The 24,405-nt window shown below is 42.8% G+C and overlaps 2 protein-coding genes and 1 pseudogene across 3 annotated transcripts; all 3 read right to left on the bottom strand.

Annotated features, from left to right (window-relative positions):
- Positions 1-3,717: 3,717 nt before the first annotated feature.
- ccsapb (centriole, cilia and spindle-associated protein b) lies at positions 3,718-6,722 on the bottom strand. 2 transcript variants are annotated; one of them, XM_020495812.2, is made up of 4 exons: positions 6,024-6,722; positions 5,007-5,363; positions 4,330-4,604; positions 3,718-4,140 (listed from the first exon to the last, which is right to left on the bottom strand). In XM_020495812.2, the coding sequence occupies exons 1-4, from the start codon at positions 6,136-6,138 to the stop codon at positions 3,970-3,972; spliced, it is 918 nt and encodes a 305-aa protein (XP_020351401.1). In that variant the 5' UTR covers positions 6,139-6,722; the 3' UTR covers positions 3,718-3,969. The 2 variants fall into 2 exon arrangements, with proteins under 2 accessions (XP_020351401.1, XP_020351402.1); XM_020495813.2 differs by lacking the exon at positions 6,024-6,722 and having other exon boundaries at positions 5,007-5,984.
- Positions 6,723-6,968: 246 nt separating this feature from the next.
- Positions 6,969-10,110, bottom strand: LOC109900088 (actin, alpha skeletal muscle 2-like). The gene is made up of 7 exons (XM_020495811.2): positions 9,982-10,110; positions 8,875-9,011; positions 8,393-8,717; positions 8,103-8,264; positions 7,761-7,952; positions 7,481-7,662; positions 6,969-7,342 (listed from the first exon to the last, which is right to left on the bottom strand). The coding sequence occupies exons 2-7, from the start codon at positions 9,001-9,003 to the stop codon at positions 7,199-7,201; spliced, it is 1,134 nt and encodes a 377-aa protein (XP_020351400.1). The 5' UTR covers positions 9,004-9,011; positions 9,982-10,110; the 3' UTR covers positions 6,969-7,198.
- Positions 10,111-14,846: 4,736 nt separating this feature from the next.
- Positions 14,847-18,846, bottom strand: LOC109898967 (ATP-binding cassette sub-family B member 10, mitochondrial-like; annotated as a pseudogene).
- Positions 18,847-24,405: the final 5,559 nt, after the last annotated feature.

Raw genomic sequence — 24,405 nt, 5'->3', positions numbered from 1 at the left:
AGAAGACCATAACATAATACTGAACCACCCAAAAAAATAGATTTGACCATGAGAACATCCACATACACTAAATTTTGACCTTCATTATCTACAGTATGTACAGAACATTGTCACTGAGGTCAATGTGCTATTGAGGTCACTTTTGGGAGAGGTTTATCAATGACATCTATGCTGTGTCCAGATTTTCATACCTTCACATGGTTCCTGTACCATAGTGGGGTATACGGTATTACTTGCAGTGCACACAAGGAGCGCTATTTCTTTCCAAACTTAAAAAAAGCTAATTTAGGCAGCAGGTATCTTGATACAGGAGGGAATTGATTGTTTCAGTTGTAACCAATAAGAGTGATCTTGCAGGTCAGCAAACCAAATGTATAGCTGGAGTCCTGAGCTGGAAATAATTTATTTGGCACGTTAGTTAACTTTTAGTTAGTTATAAGCAGTAACGTAGCACGTGCCCTCTGCTAGATGGTTTTGAAAATTATACTGTCTGTATTTCAAAATAACCCGGTATACCGCCTAAGCCTAATGCCTCCTGAGAGTAACCCTTGGCTGGGGGATGGGGCCTGGCGGTGCAATAAGCTGAGACCAGGACTATCGAGTGTCATTCTGTGTATAAATACCTTTGGACGGTGATATTGGGATTTCACAAACGGAGGACTATTTACTGCACATTGTTACTGCAAGATAAACAATTCCATCCTTCAGAGGATTTTGTGCATCACCGTTGTGAAACTTGAATTAAGTTAATGCATGATTTGGATGCAATACTTTACAGTACCAGTCAAAAGTTTGGACACATCTACTCATCAAGGGTTTTTCTTTATTTTTTATGAAATAACACATATGGAATCATGTAGTAACCCAAAATGTTTTAAACAAATAAAAATATATTTTATATTTCATATTCTTCAAAGTAGCCACCATTTGCCAAGAGTATGCAAAGCTGTCATCAAGGCATTCTTTCAACCAGCTTCATCTGGAATGCTTTTCAACCATCTTGAAGGAGTTCCCACATATGCTGAGCACTTGTTATGGAAAAGCAGCCAACTCTGCGGTCCAACTCATCCCAAACCATCTCAATTGGATTGAAGTCAGGTGATTGTGGAGGCCAGGTAATCTGATGCAGCATTCCATCACTCTCCTTCCTGGTCAAATAGCCCTTACACAGCCTGGAGGTGTGTTGGGTCATTGTCCTGTTGAAAAACAAATGATAGTCCCACTAAGGCCACGTCACATGGGATGGCATATTGCTGCAGAATGCTGTGGTAGCCATGCTGGTTAAGTGTGCCTTGAATTCTAAATAAATCACTGGCAGTGTCACCAGCAAAGCACCATCACACCTCCTCCTCCATTCTTCACGGTGGGAACCACACATGCGGAAATCATCCATTCACCTACACTGTGTCTCACAAAGACACAGCGGTTGGAACAAAAAATCTCCAATTTGGACTCAGACCTAAGGACAGATTTTCACCAGTCTAATGTCCATTGCTCGTATTTCTTGGCCAAAACAAGTCTCTTCTTATTGGTGTCCTTTAGTAGTGGTTTCTTTGCAGCAATTTGACCATGTAGGCCTGATTCACGCATTCTCCTCTGACCACATGATGTTGATGTCTTACTTGAATTCTGGGAAGCATTTATTTGGGTTGCAATTTCTGAGGCTGGTAACTCTAATGAACTTATACTCTGCAGCAGAGGTAATTCTGGGTCTTCCTATCCTGTGGCAGTCCTCGCGAGAGCCAGTTTCATCATAGCGCTTGATGGTTTTTGCAATTGCACTTGAAGAAACCATTGACTGACCTTCATGTGTTAAAGTAATGATGGACTATCGTTTCTCTTTGCTTATTTTAGCTGTTTTTGATATAATATGGACTTGGTCTTTTACCAAATAGGGCTATCTTCTGTATACCAACCCTACCTAGTCACAACACAACTGATTGGCTCAAACACATTAAGAAGGAAAAAAATTACACAAATGACCTTTTAAGAAGGTACACCTGTTAATTTAAATGCCTTCCAGGTAACTCCCTCATGAAGCTGGTTGAGAGAATGCAAAGCTGTCAAGGCAACTTGTGACTACTTTGAAGAATCTCAAATATAAAATATATTTTGATTTGTTTTACACATTTTTGGTTACTACATGATTCCATCTGTGTCATTTCAGTTTTGAAGTCTTCACTATTATTCTACAATGTAGAAAATAGTAAAGATAAAGAAAAACCCTGGAAGGAGTAGGTGTGTACAGTCGTGGCCAAAAGTTGAGAATGACACAAATATTAATTTTCACAAAGTTTGCTGCTTCAGTGCCTTTAGATATTTTGTAATGTGTTAATATGTTACTACAAGCATTTCATAAGTGTCAAAGGCTTTTATTGACAATTACATGAAGTTGATGCAAAGAGTCAATATTTGCAGTGTTGACCCTTGTTTTTCCAAGACCTCTGCAATCCGCCCTGGCATGCTGTCAATAAACTTCTGGGCCCATTCTTGCATAATCAATGCTTGAAGCTTGTCAGAATTTGTGGGGTTTTGTTTGTCCACCCGCCTCTTGAGGATTGACCACAAGTTCTCAATGGGATTCAGGTCTGGGGAGTTTCCTGGCCATGGACCCAAAATATCGATGTTTTGTTCCCCGAGCCACTTAGTTATCACTGTTGCCTTATGGCAAGGTACTCCATCATGCTGGAAAATGAATTTTTCGTCACCAAACTGTTCCTGGATGGTTGGGAGAAGTTGCTCTCGGAGGATGTGTTGGTACCATTCTTTATTCATGGCTGTGTTCTTAGGCAATATTGTGAGTGAGCCCACTTTTGGAGGATGGCATGGTGTCAAGAAGGGCAGCAAAGAAGCCACTTCTCTCCAGGAAAAACATCAGGGACAGGCTGAGAAGCAACCCCACATGAATGGTCTCAGGATGCTTTACTGTTGGCATGACAGAACTGATGGTAGCGCCTTGTCTTCTCCGGACAAGCTTTTTTCCGGATGACCCAAACAATCGGAAAGGGGATTCAACAGAGAAAATTACTTTACCCCAGTCCTCAGCAGTCCAATCCCTGTAACTTTTGCAGAATATCAGTCTGTCCCTGATGTTTTTCCTGGAGAGAAGTGGCTTCTTTGCTGCCCTTGACACCATGCCATCCTCCAAAAGTCTTCACCTCACTGTGTGTGCAGTTGCACTCACACCTGCCTGCTGCCATTCCTGAGCAAGCTCTGTACTGGTGGTGCCCCGATCCCACAGCTGAATCAACTTTAGGAGACGGTCCTGGCGCTTGCTGGACTTTCTTGGTTGCCCTGAAGCCTTCTTCACAACAATTGAACAGCTCTCCTTGAAGTTCTTGATGATCCGATAAATGGTTGATTTAGGTGCAATCTTACTGGCAGCAATATCCTTGCCTGTGAAGCCCTTTTTGTGCAAAGCAATGATGATGGCACATGTTTCCTTGCAGGTAACCATGATTGACAGAGGAAGAACAATGATTCCAAGCACCACCCTCCTTTTGAAGCTTCCAGTCTGTTATTCGAACTCAATCAGCATGACAGAGTCATCTCCAGCCTTGTCCTTGTCAAAACTCACACCTGTGTTAATGAGAGAATCACTGACATGATGTCAGCTGGTCCTTTTGTGGCAGGGCTGAAATGCAGTGGATATGTTTTCTGGGGATTCAGTTCATTTCCATGGCAAAGAGGGACATTGCAATTAATTGCAATTCATCTGATCTCTCTTCATAACATTCTGGAGTATATGCAAATTGCCATCATACAAACTGAGGCAGCAGACTTTGAAAATTAATATTTGTGTCATTCTCAACGACTGTACTGTATGAACATTCAAAAGTTTTAAAAGCTGTGAGAAAAGCATGGTGAATGCAAACTTTGGAAACAAAATAATTCTTTATGTTTTCTATTTGATTTCAAATACCATATTCCCCGTCCTATGTTAATCAAAAGTATTGCACTCTATATCTATCAGGACCTGGCAGAAAAGCAGCGCATGTACTCTGTCATCCAGGGGTCAAAGTCAGGTTTGGTTATGGTCACTTTCTCCAGCTCTGCAGACCGCACTCTCCACTTGTCCAATTTCTGCACCTGCTTCTCAACCTCCCGTCTGGTTTTGGCCCGTAATGCAGACTGGTGGATCTGAGGACCACAAGAGTTAGTGAAATGAAGTAAAGGAATACTATGGGCCAGTTACCAGAGATTCTCCATTGAACATTCCTTTTAGGTCTGGACTAGGCTTAATCTGGGTCTGACAAACCACCCCATTGATCTACTACACTTAAACACTTGACAGACCTTTTGGAATTTGCATTGACTGTGAGTAATCACCTCCTTGGTTGATGCAGCTGGACCCACATTGTGAGTCTTCTTCCTAGCCATCTCAGCTGGCTTATCACCCCCTCCATACAGGGCAAATGGGTGCCTGTTTTTCTTGTCAGTCTCTTTGGGTTTCCGTAGCTGGCTCCATGCCCTGGGGGGCTTTCTGGACTGTTTGGTTTTAGTTTCGGCCTCTGGCTTCTTCTCTGACTCAGGGGCAATTAATCCTTGTCCCAGCTTCTCTTCCTCTGTCTCTCCACAGCCTACGCCCACAGCACCCTGTACATCTAGGAAGGGATGAGGAATACTCATGAGTTCAATAATTGTTTTAGTATACCTTAGTTTTTAATATGTGCAAATGTTGTAGGAAGAAACAGTTAACAGTGTGATATAAATATTTTGTATCTTTCCATGTTAATTTATCAGTATGAGAGTCCTATTGTTTCATTATTTATTTATTTTATTTTAACATTATTTGACCAGGCAGAGACCATGTACAACAAAAACACGAGTCTTTGGTAGCTGCTAGATTTAGCTAACAGCTAATTCCCATCTGCATAAACATCTCAAATATATAGGTGAAATTGTGCAAGACATTGTAAGAAAATTACTGAGGATATATGTATAATGAAACAAACATTTAAATAGTTGATAATAAAACTGTAAACATTGACCTTAAACATGTTTACCAATGGGTGGCGAGTTCTCCGGAGTTGCAACTTCTTGCAGTTCTTCTGAAATGGGGATCTTCTGTTCCAATGGTTCTTTAGGTGGAATCTTTCTCGCACATTCTCGTTGTGAATCTTCTTTTAGGACCAATGGCTCAACTTTATTCTTTTGAGGAGTGGACCTGCTGGATTCCGAGTCACTGTCATTGTTCCAAAACCACGGATTATGAGTTTGTTCCAAAAGCCTTCTCGTCAGTCTGTACTTTATCATCTCCTCATAACACTTGGCGTAGGTTTCCCATTCCGGGTCCTTGAATCTCTTCATATACTCCGTTCGGATCCTCTTTGTAACCATTCTTAATTTCCGTTTGTTAGACCCTTATCAAAAAGAAAATATGTTTGAATTAATTCCTGTCTTGTTACATAGTAGCGAGCAATACCAGACTATACCTAGCCTACTCATCCCGCGCCAGACATTTAAACCAAAACATAGGGGGTGTAGTACGAATCCTAGAGAGAAGACGCCAATGGCTGAACAGCTGTGTGATGCAAAATTGACGTACCCGTTAATGCGCCGCCCTCTTAAAAAACGTCGTCATACAGAGGACGTTCTTCAAACGACTCTTCTAGATTTTATGCCATAATATTTTCAGTGTAGAGAAATTTTTGTTTTTTATCATTAATTCTTATTTGAAGCTCTAGCCAATTAGCCATAAAGCGTGTTGTAATGTAATCGTTATTGCATTGCATTCACTATGTAATTAATTATTAAACTGGTATGACATGATTATTAGTGGAAAATTAAGCTGATAATAGCATATCAATCTCCATATTCTATTGTCAGAATACACTAAGTAGGAAAATTAAACGACTATATAATGTAGGTAATGTAGCTTACACTGCAACGAATGCTAAATGTGCAAGATAACTAGATTATGCACGCTGTAGCCTATGCGATTTAATTCTGCACAGAACTATAGAATGTCTGAAACTGTATTGCAAATCGTAGGTTTGAACATTCGAATGTATTATACTTACAGCATATAGAGTTACTGGCTCTGATTTCACGGAAGCAAAACACAACAGATGGTGTTTCGTGTGCTGTAATCATAGGCTTGCTTACGTCTAAGCCCCGCCCGGAGTTGAGATCCATTTAGAATGCCATTTCCTCCCAACAGGTGGCCGAATATATGAGAATAGGGTGAGAATGCACAGACCAAATGAAACATGGTATAACATGAGTCTGATCAGATGCTTTTAAATAGGTGGTAAATGTTGCCTAGAATACAGGAATGTTGTGGCTAAAATGAATGTCTGCAGAATGCGCTGAGTAGCTCTACTCCCGGAGTGCTGGTGCGCAGGGTTTTGCTCCAGCGCTAATATGAGCAACTGATTAGTAACCTGCAATCAGTGTGCTAGATAGCTAGAGCAATGTTTGGTCAAAATCGTGGATAGGCCTACCTGTCTTTTCAAAAGGATGGATGGGGCGGGCGCTTTGAAGAGTTTGACATGTGTGAAAGATTTGCTCTAAAACTGTGTTCAATTATTTGCCCATGTATTCTAAATGAAGAATATGTCCTTGGAATATGAGATTAGTGTCAAATCTGTGTTGCTGCGAAGTTTAAAATACCCGGGAAGGAGCAAGGATAGCACATTCAAGCGAAGGAATAGCCGAGAGTCACCTTTCACTCTCTCCAAGCCAAATCAAGAGTCTTAAGACTTCACGCAAGTCAGTTTGCATGCAGTTTTATCCCGTGCGCAAACGTCCGAATGTGTGAAATTTGATAACAATGAATGTGGTTGACCTTGGTATTTCCAATAGCCTATTATCTCACAGTGCCATTGCATTGAGAATGAAAATCTTAAATTTGCCATGCAGTCTCCCTGTGCATGTGCACGAGTAGGCAAGCCTATTGGTTCATTGCATGATGATCATGGTATGTCTTTTCTAACATAGGCTGTTGATTACAAAACAGAAATGTATGAAAATACCAAATAATGGACTTTAATAACTTAGTATTTATGTACATTCACGTTCACATGTTGAATAATAACATGGCATGTTTCGTTCTCGTTGATGTTGGTTGACATTTGCAGATTTTCTCCCCAGGTAACATGGTTACAAAATAAAAGCGTGGCAAAAAAAGTCCAGTAACAACATGTTGTTTCTCTTCGCGATCCAGAGAAAGCAGACACTGGAGACGATGATAGGTTTAGAAGCACTTGCGGTGGACAATGCTGGGGCCTGCCTCGTCGTATTCCTGCTTGGTGATCCACATGGCCTGGAAAGTGGACAGGGAAGCCAGGATGGAGCCACCGATCCAGACGGAGTATTTACGCTCAGGGGGGGCGATGATCTATAGAGAATGAAGTTGAGTATTAGATTTGAAAAGACATGACATATTAATATTGTATTGTTGATATCTATTTTATTTTTCCAAAAAGTTATTTTAAATGTCAGAATATTGTCATTGGGTTGTCGATTATTTAATTACCTTGATTTTCATGGTGCTGGGGGCCAGGGCAGTGATCTCCTTCTGCATACGGTCAGCAATACCAGGGTACATGGTGGTACCGCCAGACAGCACGTTGTTGGCGTACAGGTCCTTACGAATGTCAATGTCGCACTTCATGATGCTGTTATAGGCGGTCTCGTGAATACCGGCAGACTCCATACCTGTTCAGATCATATCATATTAGAAACATAATCTCTTTAATTCGACCAACATAGCAGGCATATATATTACCCCTACTCGTTATACGATGATTACGTACCAATAAAGGAAGGCTGGAAGAGGGTCTCTGGGCAACGGAAACGCTCGTTACCGATGGTGATGACCTGACCATCGGGAAGCTCGTAGCTCTTCTCCAGGGAGGAGGAGGAAGCGGCAGTGGCCATCTCGTTCTCGAAGTCAAGAGCCACATAGCACAGCTTCTCCTTGATGTCACGCACGATCTCACGCTCGGCTGTAATGAAGAAGTATTTTTGCTCAGAAAATGGAACAAATTATTGCAATTATGCACAGCCAAATGCGAACGTCTTGTGCGTCTTTTCTCATTTGACAGATTACGCATGGCATTCTCATGGTTAGTAAAACAAGGCAAACGAAATCTCACCAGTTGTGACGAAGGAGTAGCCACGCTCAGTGAGGATCTTCATGAGGTAGTCAGTCAGATCGCGACCAGCCAGATCCAGACGCATGATGGCGTGGGGAAGAGCATAACCCTCATAGATGGGCACGTTGTGGGTCACACCATCACCGGAGTCCAGCACAATACCTTGAACATAAACCAAAACGTCAATATTCATCTGAATTAACTCATAATAAAGAGACATGGTTGGCTACACGTAGCCGATATGTTGTTTCAGGTTAATTATTTAGATGCGTAAACTCTGCATTCCTTACCAGTAGTACGACCGGAGGCGTACAGGGACAGCACAGCCTGGATGGCAACATACATGGCGGGGACGTTGAAGGTCTCAAACATGATCTGGGTCATCTTTTCACGGTTAGCCTTGGGGTTCAGGGGGGCCTCAGTGAGCAGGGTGGGGTGCTCCTCAGGGGCCACACGCAGCTCGTTGTAAAAGGTGTGGTGCCAGATCTTCTCCATATCATCCCAGTTAGTAATGATACCGTGCTCGATGGGGTACTTCAGAGTGAGGATACCTCTCTTGCTCTGAGCTTCATCTCCTACGTAGGAGTCCTTCTGACCCATACCGACCATGACACCCTGGAGGAAAGAGGAGACTCGTTGGTTTATATGGGGACGTAGCCTATTCCCAGTCAAAACATTAAGTGTGAACGCATAGATGGACAATACAGGATTTACTGGGGGGGGAATGCATAATATGGGCCTGTTGCAAACATCATTGGAGAGCAGATCTTACCTGGTGACGAGGGCGACCAACGATGGAGGGGAAGACAGCCCTGGGTGCGTCATCACCGGCGAAGCCAGCCTTCACAAGGCCGGAGCCGTTGTCGCACACAAGAGCAGTAGTCTCGTCGTCGTCACACATCTTGGGTTCTTAATAATACAAGTAAAAATGTATGTTAATTTTTCTGCTTGGCGCACGCACGTCGGAGCTGTGTAACACATCACAGAACAAGATAGCGCACGATGCACACCGAAACTGTATGTCCAACTTATTATGTATTGTACAAGCCACAAATGACAGCTAACACACAGGACTTGTTTAGATAATCATAACATTTACTCATGCTACTATGTCGATATTATTGTAATGAAACAGGCAGGGAGCAGGTCTCTAACCCTCGACCTTCTAGACCGAAGTCCAGCGCACTATCGACTGTGCCGCAAAAGCATGGTCAAGCGACAAAGTCGATATCCGCGCTTATAAACCCAGGGTCGTTACACTACTCCCTCCTTTCAAAGAGCGCGTCCTCGCGCTAGTTTGCGACTCTCTTCGTCTTACAGGAACGCGCTCACCGGTCAAGCACCTGCACTGTCGTTTGACACTAATGTAATGAAACAAGCAGGGAGAAGATCTCGAACCCTCGATCTTCTAGCCCGAGAGATTCACCCATTGATGTTGTCGCACGCTGAATTGCCTACTGGACATGTTCTCCTTATTGTATACCCATGTTATAGGCCTACACTATGTAATGATCTATGCAATTGTAATGATCTCTGCAATTATTTTTTCTCAACTCCATGAAACTCCTCCAATTTATTTCACAACACAAAATAAAGGTAGGCAAGTGTATTAGGCTTCTACAAAAAGGGTTTACCAAATAATCTGATAGAAAGGAAAATGTGTATTTTATCGCTGTTCTACCCTTCCCCATGTTGTAGCCTATACAATTCCATTAGTAATTTCTTCAGGTGAAGAGCCTGTGACATCACTATCAGTATCTTGTGTAATAATAATTGGTCCCGCAATGTAAAATAAAAACAAATGAGAGTATTTCCATTGAAATGAATCCATAAATAGTAGATCCAGTCTTTGAGGATTGTGTTGATTCCAGGCTCTTACCTTGTCTGTCTCAAATGAAGCTCAGAACACGGAAAACAACTGCTGCTGGATCGAGCTACAGTGGCACTTCCAACCTTATATACTCACCGCGTTCGGCCTATTTCCCTTACCCACCATTGGGAATGTCTACGTATTCCATTGGACATTTTACCCAGCCGTCATCCATATTAGGTTCTTCGGGGTGACAGGGGGAGACTTCGAAGGCAGGTTACAGGGCTCCCCGGTTTCGAAGTGAGCAGCAGGGCTCTCCATGTATGGGACTGTTGTCCTGATTCCAAGCCACGGTGCCAGAGCCGTATATGGAGAGCCTGTGATTTGTAAGACACCCTCATGGCATAGCAAACTTTAACTGCAAACAGGATCCCGGTTGGAAAGCCCTTCCCTTATCAAGGACCGCAAACTTATAGCCATATAGGAATGACAACACCAAGGAAAGAAGGTAGTTTACGTTGTTGTTCTGTCAAACTACTGCAGGCTGATTACAAAAATGTGAATGTTCCTTTGAGAATGGAATTCCTTTCATATAATTTTGATGCAATTGCACAGCCGTTTTAACAATGGGTTGGTCTGTCATTTTTGCTAGTTTGATCTTTGGGATTTTACTCGGTTTAGAGCTCTAGATCACAGTGGGGTATCGAAACAATGACAGATGCCCCATTGACTCAGGCCTGTAGTAGCATACGTTTAATGAACTATTTCCGTGATGCTATTTGCTAGTTGCATGCATACAAAGTTATCATTTTTTGAAATGTAGATTTTGTTAGAAGACCAAATAAAGGTATTATTATTCCATCAGTGTATTTATGGCCAGCGTCAGACAGATCCTCTGAAACAGATCATAACAGCTATACTATGCTAACTAAGCATGTTATGGTAAGCAGCATAGTATGTTATTTATTGGGTTTAAAACCAGTTCTACTAGGTCTAATACATTTATTATACAGTATATATATATATATATTTTTAAAAAAAGAAATAGTCCAGGTCACCTGCTCACAGCAACACCCCAGTCAAATCATTTGTTGACAGAGACCATAGGAGGCCAGGGTTAATTCAGTGTTGGCATGACGACCCTGTCTAAACCGTTAGCAGTGTAGCCAGACTACATGACACGATAAGCTATCCAAGAATCTCATATCTAACCTTAGAATGCTGTCTTTATGAAAATGAATAGCTGCTGAGCATGATTTTATATTGAAATTCTGTGAAAATTAGTCCTTCCATTCACTTGATCTTATATATTGTGTTGTACAAAATAAATAAAGCGTTTTTTTAGTAGCTCTACATCTGAGGCTGGTTTGGTTTGACAAGGTCTGCAATCCCAGCTGCTGCCACTCAACTGTCTGCCCCAGCAGGTGATGCCCCAGTTTAGCCACTCAGAAGACCACTCCAGCCTGAGCTAGAGAACCTTACACTCTTAGAAAAAAAGTTCTAAATAAAATCAAAAGTGGTTCTATTGCTTGTTAGTATATTATGTATTATGGCACCCCTAAAGGTTTTAATACAGAAGCCCAATTAACCCATTTTCTTGAACTGCCTAGAACCTTTAGGGGTGCCATATATGAATCAAGTGATATAAACCTTTCTATAAACTTTTTTATATGAGTGTAATAGGGCAAGGATAAACTAGGGCTGGGATTCAATCCAATCGCCTCATGAGCTTAGTTCAACCATCGTACCCCATCAAAACCCCCAAATATAAGATTTGTATACATCACAGTTAGTAAACAATGTAAATGTCAACAAACAGCCTAAAAATATGATTAAACTATAGTGTTGATGTCATGGATGGCCAGTCTTTGCATCCCTAGCTCTGTCTATGAATTTGAGAGTGGTTACATTTCTCCAGGGCCATCCCTCAGATTTTTACCAAAACCGAGATGGGGTGTCTGCTTTATTGTTTCAATTAAGGATTCTAGCTTTAATGAGGTTTAGAGGTCTCTTCTAGTCACATTAATTTGGCGCCTCTGTTTTCATGACAGATAGGCTGCACTTCATGGCCTGACCTACATTACATGGCCAAAAGTATGTGGACATCCCTTCAAATTAGTGGATTTGGCTATTACAGCCCCACCTGATGCTGACAGGTATATAAAATTGAGCATACAGCCATGCAATCCTCATAGACAAACATTGGCAGTAGAAAGGCCTGTACTGAAGTGCTCAGTCACTTTCAATGTGGCACCGTCATAGGATGCCACCTTTCCAACAAGTCAGTTTATCCCATTTCTGCCCTGCTAGAGCTGCCCCAGTCAATGGTAAGTGCTGTTATTGTGAAGTGGAAACGTCTAGGAGCAACAACAGCTAAGCCCCAAAGTGGTGGGCCACACAAGCTCACAGAACGAGACCGCAGAGTGCTGAAGCGCGTAGGGCATACAAATCGTCTGTCCTCGGTTGCAACACTCACTACCGAGTTCCAAACTGCCTCTGGAAGCAACATCAGCACAAGAACTGTTCGTCGGGAGCTTAATGAAATGGGTTTCCATGGCCAAGCATCAACACACAAGCCTAAGATCACCATGTGCAATGCCAACTGTAAAGTTTGGTGGAGAAGGAATAATGGTCTGGGGCTGTTTTTCATGGTTTGGGCTAGGCCCCTCAGTTCCAGCAAAGGGAAATCTTAACGCTATAGCATACAATAACATTCTAGACGATTCTGTGCTTCCAAGTTTATGACAACAGTTTGGGGAAGGCCCTTTCCTGTTTCAGCATGACAATGGCCCCGTGCATAAAGCGAGGTCCATACAGAAATGGTTTGTCAAGATCGGTGTGGAAGAACTTGACTGGTCTGCACAGAGCCTTGACCTCAACCCCATTGAACACCTTTGGGATGAATTGGAGCCAGGTGTAATCAGCCAACTTCAGTGCCTGACCTCACTAATGCTCATGTGGATGAATGGAAGCAAGTCCCCACAGCAATGTTCCAACATCTAGTAGAAAGCCTTCCCAGAAGAGTGGAGAGGCTGTTATAGCAGCAAAGGGGGGACCAATTCCATATTAATGCCCATGATTTTGGGCTGTTCGACCAGCAGGTGTCTACATACCTTTTATCATGTAGTGTATTAGGATTAGGCAAAAATCCAAGGAATTGTTTTGGATAGCCCAGATATCTGAACTGAAATTATGCTGTACAAAAATATAAATGCAACATGCAACAATTTCATAGATTTGACTGAGTTACAGTCATATAAGGACATCAGTCAATTTAAATAATTTCATTAGGCCCTAGTCTATGGATTTTGCATGACTGGGCAGGTGCGCAGCCATGGGTGGGCCTGGCTCCCTAGTGGGTGGGCCTATGCAGTCAGCAGGCTATTTGCGGGGACTTGCTTTCATTCATCCACATGAGCATTAGTGAGGTCAGGCACTGAAGTTGGCCGATTACACCTGGCTCCAATTCATCCTAAAGGTGTTCAATGGGGTTGAGGTCACGGCTCTGTGCAGGCCAGTCAAGTTCTTCCAGCCAATCAGAATGTGCTTTTTGTCACAAAAGAGCTTTAATGCAGAAAGAAATACTTCTCTGATGTGGAGGTCTGTGGTTGTGAGACCGGTTGGACATAATGCCATATTATCTAAAACGACATTGGAGGCAGCTTATGGTACAGAAATTAACATTCAAGCATCTGGCAATTGCTCTGGTGGACATTCCAGCAGTCAGCAGGCTATTTGCACGCTCTTGCATCACTTGAGACATCTGTAGCATTGTGTTGTGTGACAAAACTGCATGTGGCCTTTTATTGTCCCCAGCACAAGGTGCACTTGTGTAATGATCACACTGTTTAATCAGCTTCTTGATATGACACACCTGTCAGGTGGATGGATTATCTTGGCAAAGGAGAAATGATCACCAATTAGGATGTAAACACATTGTGCACAAAATTTGAGAAAAATGCTATTTTTGTGCATATGGAAAATTTCTGGGAATTTTTATTTGAGCTCATGAAGTATGGGACCAACACTTTACATATTGCATTTATATTTTTGTTCAGTGTAGTTCAGGTAAAATGATAACTTTTTTAAACACACTTTACACACACAGATTGGAGAGAAAAAAAATCAATAGGGTAATAGCACCCTCTTTTGGTATAAGGAAATATTTTCTGAGAATATGTGATGACTGAGTATGATATAAACCTGTCATGTAATGTCAGTACTGCATCTGCTGTATTAGTAGGGCTATTAGTGGGGGTTAATTTGAAAAAGTATTCACAGAATATCAATTCGAGATTTTATATAGATATGAGTAAAAGTGATGTAGGAACCGGGCAACTCCAGTCCAAGGGGGGCCAGAGTGGTGTCACACTTTTTCCCCACCCGTAGCAAAACACAGCTGATTAAATGAATTACATTCTAAACTGAATATCATGATTAGTTGATTATTGGAGTCCGGTGTGTTAGCTAGGGCAATACATAGATTTGAATTCAATTTTACCTACTGAATGTTAGATTGTTCAGACATGTTCACCAAACTGGTAGCAAAGTCCCAAAAGCACCTTTGAATAGCAGAATATTTTCATGGATAGGCACATCATTTTCATAACTGATCAGTGGCGGTTCATTCCTTGCTTTATCACCTGGAATATAAGATGTTATTTGATTATCATCTACATTTATGACAATGTAGCTTGTATTTCAGTTCTCTGTATGTTTGCCGTGTCTTGGAAATAGATCCGCCTAATTGACAATATTTACGTGCCATACTTCAGAGTTTTAATGTCCTTCTTATTTTCAGGAAAAACTAACCTCTTGAGGATCCGCAATGAGTTGGGTGTCCTCAAGAAGAGAAGCCAACCCCATTGACCATCTCAAAATGAATCCCAGCAGTTATATGAGATATCTGCAGTACTCACATTTGACACGTCCAAAATCATCCATGATCTATTTGATATGCACATGCAGCTTCATCTGATTCACACACTGACGTACTGAGGAGTGTAGCAGAGCACATCACCACACAGCTACTGTAAAGGCACTTTCTCTACATTTAAAGAACTCCCCTGTCCTCTGCTCTTTTCAACGCTTGCTTTTCCCCTCTTGGAAGAAGGCTAGTTTCTCCATCAGCTTCCTGAAGAGGCCTTGGTAGTTGCCGAGGAGCTGTGCGTGCTGACCACACTCCACTACACACCGTTGGCCCAGCACCGCGTCAGCGTTCTGGATGGTGGTGAGGCGGTGGGCGATGATCAGCACCGTTCTTCCATCCATGAGCCGCTCCATAGCCTCCTGGACCAGGAACTCATTCTCTGCATCCAGGGCACTGGAGAATAGGGGAGGAAACATTATTATTAAAAAAAAATGTAAGTTAAAATTAATTGATTAGAATTAGATCAGGGGTCCATTGAGTTCTCTTTCAAATACTTGTTTTCGGTCTCTCACTATTGGGAAGCGAGAGACGTTACTCGTTATCAGATAACCTGAGGTTACTTGCGTTAACCCTGGTTATAGCTCACATGATATTGTTGGGTTGTTTGACATCACCCAGCTTATTGACCTTGCTTAACTGTCCAAAATGAAGAGGAAGAAGAGGCTGAAATAAAACATGTGATGTGATTATGCACATCGCTTACCTTGTAGCCTCATCAAGTAGAAGTATCTTAGGGTTCTGAAGGAAGACGAGGAAGTAAACATTACTTTAGCTCATATAACTAAAAACATCCATTGTTGACACATGCAATCGGGTGTAATTATATTACCTTGAGCAGAGCCCTTGCAATAGCAATTCTCTGTTTTTGACCACCTGTTGGTTCAAGTAAAATAAGTCATTCCATTCCAGCTGTTAAAGAAGATATGATGAAGAACTCCATAACAAAACCCATATGTCTGTAGTCAGATCATTCAGGGTTGAGAATGTCCAATGAAGTCCAACACCATCATTAGGAAATGTATGTATTTTTTTCACCTGACAGTAGAACACCCTTCTCTCCCACCACTGTGTCAAAGCCTTCGGACAAACCTCGGACAAACTCGTAGGCATTGGCGATCTGTCCAGCCCGGTGGATTTCCTGAACTGTGACCGTGTTAAAGTCGGGCGCTCCATAGGCAATGTTCTCAGCGATGGAACAGGAGAAGAGTACAGGCTCCTGCAGACCCACAGAGTACAGGGACAGACCACACCTCACAACACCAGCTCAGCCACAACAATGGGAACATGTGGTCAACTAATAATGCCATCATGTGACCCATTACCTGACTAACAATTCCAATGTGACTCCTCAATCAATAAGGATTCAAATCTCTCACATCATGCCCGTCAATAGTGATCACACCTACAGAGCAAAACAGGGATCTCAAAATCAGAAGACTTGATGAAATGTAAGACACATGCACACAGTGACATCAAATCACATTTTATTGGTCACATACACATGGTTAGCAGATGCTAATACGAGTGTAGGGAAATGCGAGCAGCTTCATGCTGTAAGAGCATGAAGCTGCTGTAAGAGATGGCTGCAGTCCTCACCTGAGTCTGGGTCATAGAGCCTGAGCAGAAGGGAGACCAGGGTGGATTTGCCCGATCCGCTGGGGCCTACCACGGCCATGACAGAGCCTGGAAGATAGGGGCATCTTTGCGGGTCGGGTAGGCAAAGGAGACATTCTGGAATTCCAGATTACCCTTCAGTTGCTCCGGCCTCAGCACAATACCCTCTATAGAGAAATGAGGTGGAAAAAGGACATGCCAGTTTAGATGCAGAGGACTGTGAAGTGTGCTGTAGCTATGGTGTTTTGCACAATACTGTCTCAGTGTGGTCTAGAATTAGAGGGGAATGATGCTGACCATTAAGGGGGAAATCAAGCTTCCTGTCCAGTACCTCCCACAGCCGTGGCCCTGCTCCACAACCCTTCATCAGCTCAAAGTATCACGAGCTCATCCCTATTCAACCAAACAGACAATTAAACAAATGTTTAGATGAGCTAAGCAACTGAGAATCCGTTTTTTATTTAAGTGTGATTTGTTCATTTATTAATGAGCTGGGGTTTTCCTCAGAATGCATGGATTGGAAATGAGACAATTATATGCACCCTACCTGCAATGCTAATGCCCACCCAGAAGGCGTACATGAGGAATGAAGAGAGCTTTCCCACAGTTATGTGCTCGGTGGCCATCAATAGCCCTCCCTTATACAGCACAGAGAGGATGATGATGTTGCCACTGAGTCCTGTCTAAAAAAACAACCTATGAAAGCAGTTACAACCCAATAGGCCCTGAAGGAACATAGGCCAGGGCCAGAAAAACACAAGCTTCCATCACAGATCAGACAACTGTGATTCCTGTCTTTCAAAAGACCAAAGGGGTGGAGTACACTTCAACTGGCGTGATTGACAAAATGTCAACCATTTTAGGGAAAATTGGGCAACATTGAATGGCTGAATGCTCACCACTCCAAAGAACCCGGCCAGCAAAATAGCTTCCTGTTTGGCCAGGTGGAGAATGTAGTTGGCCTTCTCTGTATACTTGGCCACTTCTGTCAGCTCCTTACCAAACGCACAAACTGTCCTCATGTTGCTGATACGCTCTTCTGCCAACTACAAGAGGACAGAACAGAGTATCAGTCTGATCAATTGGTTTCAATTCAATATTTTTTGTTGTTGTGATAAAGAACTTTGATCAAACAGACAGTCAACAATCTACGTAGAGTAACCAGAAAAATGGAGCCGTTTAAGTCGGGTGTACATGACACGATTTTGGCCATAATTTAGCGGTTCCAGACAAGTTTTCGAGATGCGTTTGAGTAGGCACGAGGCCGTCACCTACACTCGTTTAATGTTTGCAGGTCAAAGACGCAATCTGAGGGCTACCGATCTCGTCTTTAGTCACAGACGTCCCAATATTTTCAAATACATTTTATTTTATCGGCACAAAATCGGCAATGCCCTTGTAGTGTGAGATGTACAACAAGTTTTGAGAGCGGTGATGAGCAATGGTAAATGAGAGCTCACTAGAGAAACCAGTGAGATTACGTTTTGCATCACATAATGTACTCTCGAGCAGGAGCAATGGCTACTAATAGTATGCGTTTGTACTTGCATTTAACCAAAGCGAAAGTGTCAAATCGTTACAGGTCTGAAGTTCACAAGGAATGTTATTCAATTCAACTCTGTATGGCAAGAGTGAATGTCTGACTGGACGTTTACAAGGCTGCTTTGAGCCATAGCTGATCACTATTTTAGTGTGTGTGCGCTACAATGTTGGCAAGACAAACAACTACAACAACTATGTGAGAGGCTCAGCGATGTTAGGATTTTAAAAGTTGTGTAGTGTCCACCCGAGGAAAGCCGTACCTGAAGGGATGAAAAAAATCACATCTTCCTCATGACAATAAACCAGTTGACTTACATTCTGATGTGACTCACAATCTTAGAACTGACACCAGTACAGAGAAAACAAACCAGTTTAACTGTTTCTCACCACCATGCTGATCCCAGCTGCTGCTTGAGCGAGACCGCGGAGCCCACCGGAGAGGTTGTCAGTGAGGGAGTGCCCGATGACAGCCGTGTTGGCAGACAGGCGGTTAATGAGCTCCCCGGTACGGGTCTTATCAAAGAAACCTGCCTCAGAATCGTGGAAAATAGGGATACGCGTAGATTTCTTACAATATGTTGCCCTGCAAGAGTCATAACCTAATTGTGTAACACATTTCCTCTGTATGGCATCAAAGTGTAAAGTAAGTTAAGTTCCCTCATAGTCAGTCACCTGTGTAATCGCTATGGAAACCTCTGCATGCACTGGAAGCAAATGGTGACACACACCTGATATTTGCATGAGGTAGACACGGGCTGCATTGGCAGCGCCCCCACAGAGAAACACCCCTAAGAGCGTGATACACCGAGAGCAGAGGGAGGCACTGAAGTCCTCTGAGGAGCTGGAGTAGATGGTGTCAAGGACTTGGGCCAGCACTGGAAACCCACAGCCGCTGTGGAGGATAGCGTTGATAAAATATAAGAATCAAAACCGAAAGTTTATTTATTTTTTTATTTCACCTTTATTTAACCAGGTAGGCAAGTTGAGAACAAGTTCTCATTTGCAATTGCGACCTGGCCAAGATAAAGCAAAGCAGTTCGACACATACAACGACACAGAGTTACACATGGAGTAAAACAGACATACAGTCAATAATACAGTATAAACAAGTCTATATACAATGTGAGCAAATGAGGTGGGAAGGGAGGTAAAGGCAAAAAAAGGCCATGGTGGCAAAGTAAATACAATATAGCAAGTAAAACACTGGAATGGTAGTTTTGCAATGGAAGAATGTGCAAAATAGAAATAAAAATAATGGGGTGCAAAGGAGCAAAATAAATAAAAATTAAATACAGTTGGGAAAGAGGTAGTTGTTTGGGCTAAATTATAGGTGGGCTATGTACAGGTGCAGTAATCTGTGAGCTGCTCTGACAGTTGGTGCTTAAAGCTAGGGAGGGAAATAAGTGTTTCCAGTTTCAGAGATTTTTGTAGTTTGTTCCAGTCATTGGCAGCAGAGAACTGGAAGGAGAGGCGGCCAAAGAAAGAATTGGTTCTGGGGGTGACTAGAGAGATATACCTGCTGGAGCGTGTGCCACAGGTGGGAGATGCTATGGTGACCAGCGAGCTGAGATAAGGGGGGACTTTGCCTAGCAGGGTCTTGTAGATGACATGGAGCCAGTGGGTTTGGCGACGAGTATGAAGCGAGGGCCAGCCAACGAGAGCGTACAGGTCGCAATGGTGGGTAGTATATGGGGCTTTGGTAACAAAACGGATTGCACTGTGATAGACTGCATCCAATTTGTTGAGTAGGGTATTGGAGGCTATTTTGTAAATGACATCGCCAAAGTCGAGGATTGGTAGGATGGTCAGTTTTACAAGGGTATGTTTGGCAGCATGAGTGAAGGATGCTTTGTTGCGAAATAGGAAGCCAATTCTAGATTTAACTTTGGATTGGAGATGTTTGATATGGGTCTGGAAGGAGAGTTTACAGTCTAACCAGACACCTAAGTATTTGTAGTTGTCCACGTGTTCTAAGTCAGAGCCGTCCAGAATAGTGATGTTGGACAGGCGGGTAGGTGCAGGTAGCGATCGGTTGAAGAGCATGCATTTAGTTTTACTTGTATTTAAGAGCAATTGGAGGCCACGGAAGGAGAGTTGTATGGCATTGAAGCTTGCCTGGAGGGTTGTTAACACAGTGTCCAAAGAAGGGCCGGAAGTATACAGAATGGTGTCGTCTGCGTAGAGGTGGATCAGAGACTCACCAGCAGCAAGAGCGACCTCATTGATGTATACAGAGAAGAGAGTCGGTCCAAGAATTGAACCCTGTGGCACCCCCATAGAGACTGCCAGAGGTCCGGACAGCAGACCCTCCGATTTGACACACTGAACTCTATCAGAGAAGTAGTTGGTGAACCAGGCGAGGCAATCATTTGAGAAACCAAGGCTGTCGAGTCTGCCGATGAGGATGTGGTGATTGACAGAGTCGAAAGCCTTGGCCAGATCAATGAATACGGCTGCACAGTAATGTTTCTTATCGATGGCGGTTAAGATATCGTTTAGGACCTTGAGCGTGGCTGAGGTGCACCCATGACCAGCTCTGAAACCAGATTGCATAGCAGAGAAGGTATGGTGAGATTCGAAATGGCCGGTAATCTGTTTGTTGACTTGGCATTCGAAGACCTTAGAAAGGCACGGTAGGATAGATATAGGTCTGTAGCAGTTTGGGTCAAGAGTATCCCCCCCTTTGAAGAGGGGGATGACCGCAGCTGCTTTCCAATCTTTGGGAATCTCAGACGACACGAAAGAGAGGTTGAACAGGCTAGTAATAGGGGTGGCAACAATTTCGGCAGATAATTTTAGAAAGAAAGGGTCCAGATTGTCTAGCCCGGCTGATTTGTAGGGGTCCAGATTTTGCAGCTCTTTCAGAACATCAGCTGAATGGATTTGGGAGAAGGAGAAATGGGGAAGGCTTGGGCGAGTTGCTGTTGGGGGTGCAGTGCTGTTGTCTGGGGTAGGAGTAGCCAGGTGGAAAGCATGGCCAGCCGTAGAAAAATGCTTATTGAAATTCTCAATTATGGTGGATTTATCAGTGGTGACAGTGTTTCCTATCTTCAGTGCAGTGGGCAGCTGGGAGGAGGTGTTCTTATTCTCCATGGACTTTACAGTGTCCCAGAACTTTTTTGAGTTAGTGTTGCAGGAAGCAAATTTCTGCTTGAAAAAGCTAGCCTTGGCTTTTCTAACTGCCTGTGTATAATGGTTTCTAGCTTCCCTGAACAGCTGCATATCACGGGGGCTGTTCGATGCTAATGCAGAACGCCATAGGATGTTTTTGTGTTGATTAAGGGCAGTCAGGTCTGGGGAGAACCAAGGGCTATATCTGTTCCTGGTTCTAAATTTCTTGAATGGGGCATGTTTATTTAAGATGGTTAGGAAGGCATTTTTTTTAAATATCCAGGCATCCTCTACTGACGGGATGAGATCAATATCCTTCCAGGATACCCCGGCCATGTCGATTAGAAAGGCCTGCTCGCAGAAGTGTTTCAGGGAGCGTTTTACAGTGATGAGTGGAGGTCGTTTGACCGCTGACCCATTACGGATGCAGGCAATGAGGCAGTGATCGCTGAGATCTTGGTTGAAGACAGCAGAGGTGTATTTAGAGGGCAAGTTGGTTAGGATGATATCTATGAGGGTGCCCGTGTTTAAGGCTTTGGGGTGGTACCTGGTAGGTTCATTGATAATTTGTGTGAGATTGAGGGCATCAAGTTTAGATTTTAGGATGGCTGGGGTGTTAAGCATGTTCCAGTTTAGGTCGCCTAGCAGCACGAACTCTGAAGATAGATGGGGGGCAATCAGTTCACATATGGTGTCCAGAGCACAGCTGGGTTACTTCATTATTGTTAATATATATATATAAACTTTCATGACAACAAATAGGGCCTAAGTAAGGAATAAAGGTTGTAATGAACCCAACCCTACACAGGCACAAGTTAGTGATAACAGTGTTATTTCAGTGCCACGTTTGTCATTTTAGAAGTTGTCCCTGTTGTACAGTGAACATGTTCTACCCGACAGACGCAAGTTGGAGTTTGTTTTGTTTCTGTTGATTGCAGATCTTTGCTGTCAACTTCTTGTTCTGTTGCTTGTTCGGAGTCTGTGGAGGAGCTGTAGTTGGCTAAGTTTACCGTGGTTGTCCATGAGCTCCTCAACTATGCAAGTGGAACACAATGCACGAGAGAGGTGCATCTCCGCCGGGGTAAAAGCGGTTCGAACCTGTTCCTTTTCCACTTTACCTCTCGCCCACGGGACGTCTGGCATTCTAATCAAACTAGTCTATGTGTACGTGATTGAACCTTGCGTTTCAAAAGATTTACGCCTAGACATCTTGACAACAGCAACAGTCCCATTCTGCAAGACATTTAGCGAGCGTCTAAGAGACAGAAAAGCAAGAACAATGACAACTCAAGTGCGCTAGCGTTAAGGAGACCTCTTTCTGAAGCTATTTCCTGGTTTTCAAACGTAAATGAACCATGTGTATATGTGTTTCCAATTAAACAAAACTTAATTGATTAAAGTCAAAATAGTGGGAATGAAATGGTGTGTGTTTTTTTTGCATTATCTAAAACATTTTGGTGAATGGACGGAGTTCGTTCATAACTAAAACTCTGCTAATGCGATTTCCTATTCCGAGGGGTATTCCAGTAAAATGGTTTAACAAATTCAGTGTTTGGGTGATTCTACATCTTCGGGCACTTTATCCCGGCAAGCTTTCAGGAATTAAAATGTATTGAAACACCATTTTACCAGTATTATAATCATCTTTGATTTGTCTAGAAATAATATCCGATGATAGCTGCGATCGTATTATTCAGGAATGTACAGTGGGGCAAAAAAGTATTTAGTCAGCCACCAATTGTGCAAGTTCTCCCACTTAAAAAGATGAGAGAGGCCTGTAATTTTCATCATAGGTACACTTCAACTATGACAGACAAAATGAGGGAAAAAAATCCAGAAAATCACATTGTAGGATTTTTTATGAATTTATTTGCAAATTATGGTGGAAAATAAGTATTTGGTCAATAACAAAAGTTTATCTCAATACTTTGTTATATACCCTTTGTTGGCAATGACAGAGGTCAAACATTTTCAGTAAGTCTTCACAAGGTATTTTGGCCCATTCCTCAAATGCAGATCTCCTCTAGAGCAGTAAGGTTCCCATTGTTGCTGCAACTTTGTAATTTTGTGATACTGTAGTTTGTCTGCCATGAACTGGACATTGGCTTGGGTTTTGCATGTGGCATGTTTCCCTATCCTGGACTGTTGACTTGACAACCCCAAAATATGTATTTTAAATAATTCATGGTAGGACATTTTAATATCTGAATTTTCCCTCTTAAAATCCTGATAAAGGTTCTGAATTGTGCCATTCAAGAAGCTTTTTTTTCTTGTTCCTCATTAGTGTGTCCTTTTCCCCCTGTTGTTGCTCTACTGTTGACATCACGTTCATAGAATCTAGTGATTTTCTCTTCTGTGGCTGTGCTAATTATGTTACACTGCTTTTTCCTGGAGTATTGAAGACTGGTTGGCCTGTTTCCCTCAATGCTTTTGCTGAAAATCCTAATTCTCTGTTTGCAGCTTTGACCAGGCCATTCTCAGGATGTTGCCTCTGAGCATTTTTGAAGCCACTTGTTTGTCCTTGGCACTGCACCTGTTTTGATCATTTTGCTTTAACTCTGCAATGATGGCATTTTGAAACAATAAAATCCTTCTCAAGTTCTTCGGAGTTCCCTTCATTTTTCTGTTTTATCTTTGTCTTTGGGGAATCTTATCTCTCCATTTTCTTCATCAGTTGATTATCCGGCTACCCTGATAAAGCACTAAATAAACTTCAGTTAGTGCTAAATACGGCTGCTAGAATCTTGACTAGAACCCCAAAATGTGATCATATTACTCCAGTGTTAGCCTCCCTACACTGGCTTCCTGTTAATTAAGGCAGGGCCTGATTTCAAGGTTTTACTGCTAACCTACAAAGCATTACATGGGATTGCTCCTACCTATCTTTCTGATTTGGTCCTGCTGTACATACCTACACGTACGCTACGGTCACAAGACACAGGCCTCCTAATTGTCCCTAGAATTTCTAAGCAAACAGCTGGAGGCAGGGCTTTCTCCTATAGAGCTCCATTTTTATGGAATGGTCTGCCTACCCATGTGAGAGATGCAGACTTGGTCTCAACCTTTAAGTCTTTACTGAAGACTCATCTCTCAGTGGGTCATATGATTGAGTGTAGTCTGGCCCAAGAGTGTGAAGGTGAACGGAATGGCTCTGGAGCAACGACCCGCCCTTGCTGTCTCTGCCTGGACGGTTCCCCTCTCTCCACTGGGATTCTCTTTCTCTAACCCTATTACAGGGGCTGAGTCACTGGCTTACTGGTGCTCTTTCATGCCGTCCCTAGGTTGGGTGCGTCACT

Source organism: Oncorhynchus kisutch, linkage group LG11 (genome assembly GCF_002021735.2).
Source record: "Oncorhynchus kisutch isolate 150728-3 linkage group LG11, Okis_V2, whole genome shotgun sequence".
Lineage (NCBI taxonomy): Eukaryota > Metazoa > Chordata > Actinopteri > Salmoniformes > Salmonidae > Oncorhynchus > Oncorhynchus kisutch.
This window is presented reverse-complemented; position numbering and strand designations above follow the sequence as displayed.

Coding starts and splice junctions, on each gene's coding strand:
- ccsapb (XM_020495812.2), bottom strand. CDS start 6,138: ATGGATCTCAACTCCGGGCGGGGCTTAGACGTAAGCAAGCCTATGATT. Junction 5,364..6,023: donor AGCCAGTAACTCTATATGCT/GTAAGTATAATA, acceptor CTTTTTGATAAG/GGTCTAACAAACGGAAATTA. Junction 4,141..4,329: donor CAGCTGCATCAACCAAGGAG/GTGATTACTCAC, acceptor TGTGGTCCTCAG/ATCCACCAGTCTGCATTACG.
- LOC109900088 (XM_020495811.2), bottom strand. CDS start 9,003: ATGTGTGACGACGACGAGACTACTGCTCTTGTGTGCGACAACGGCTCC. Junction 8,265..8,392: donor CGCCTCCGGTCGTACTACTG/GTAAGGAATGCA, acceptor TTTATGTTCAAG/GTATTGTGCTGGACTCCGGT. Junction 7,343..7,480: donor CCAGCACCATGAAAATCAAG/GTAATTAAATAA, acceptor CATTCTCTATAG/ATCATCGCCCCCCCTGAGCG.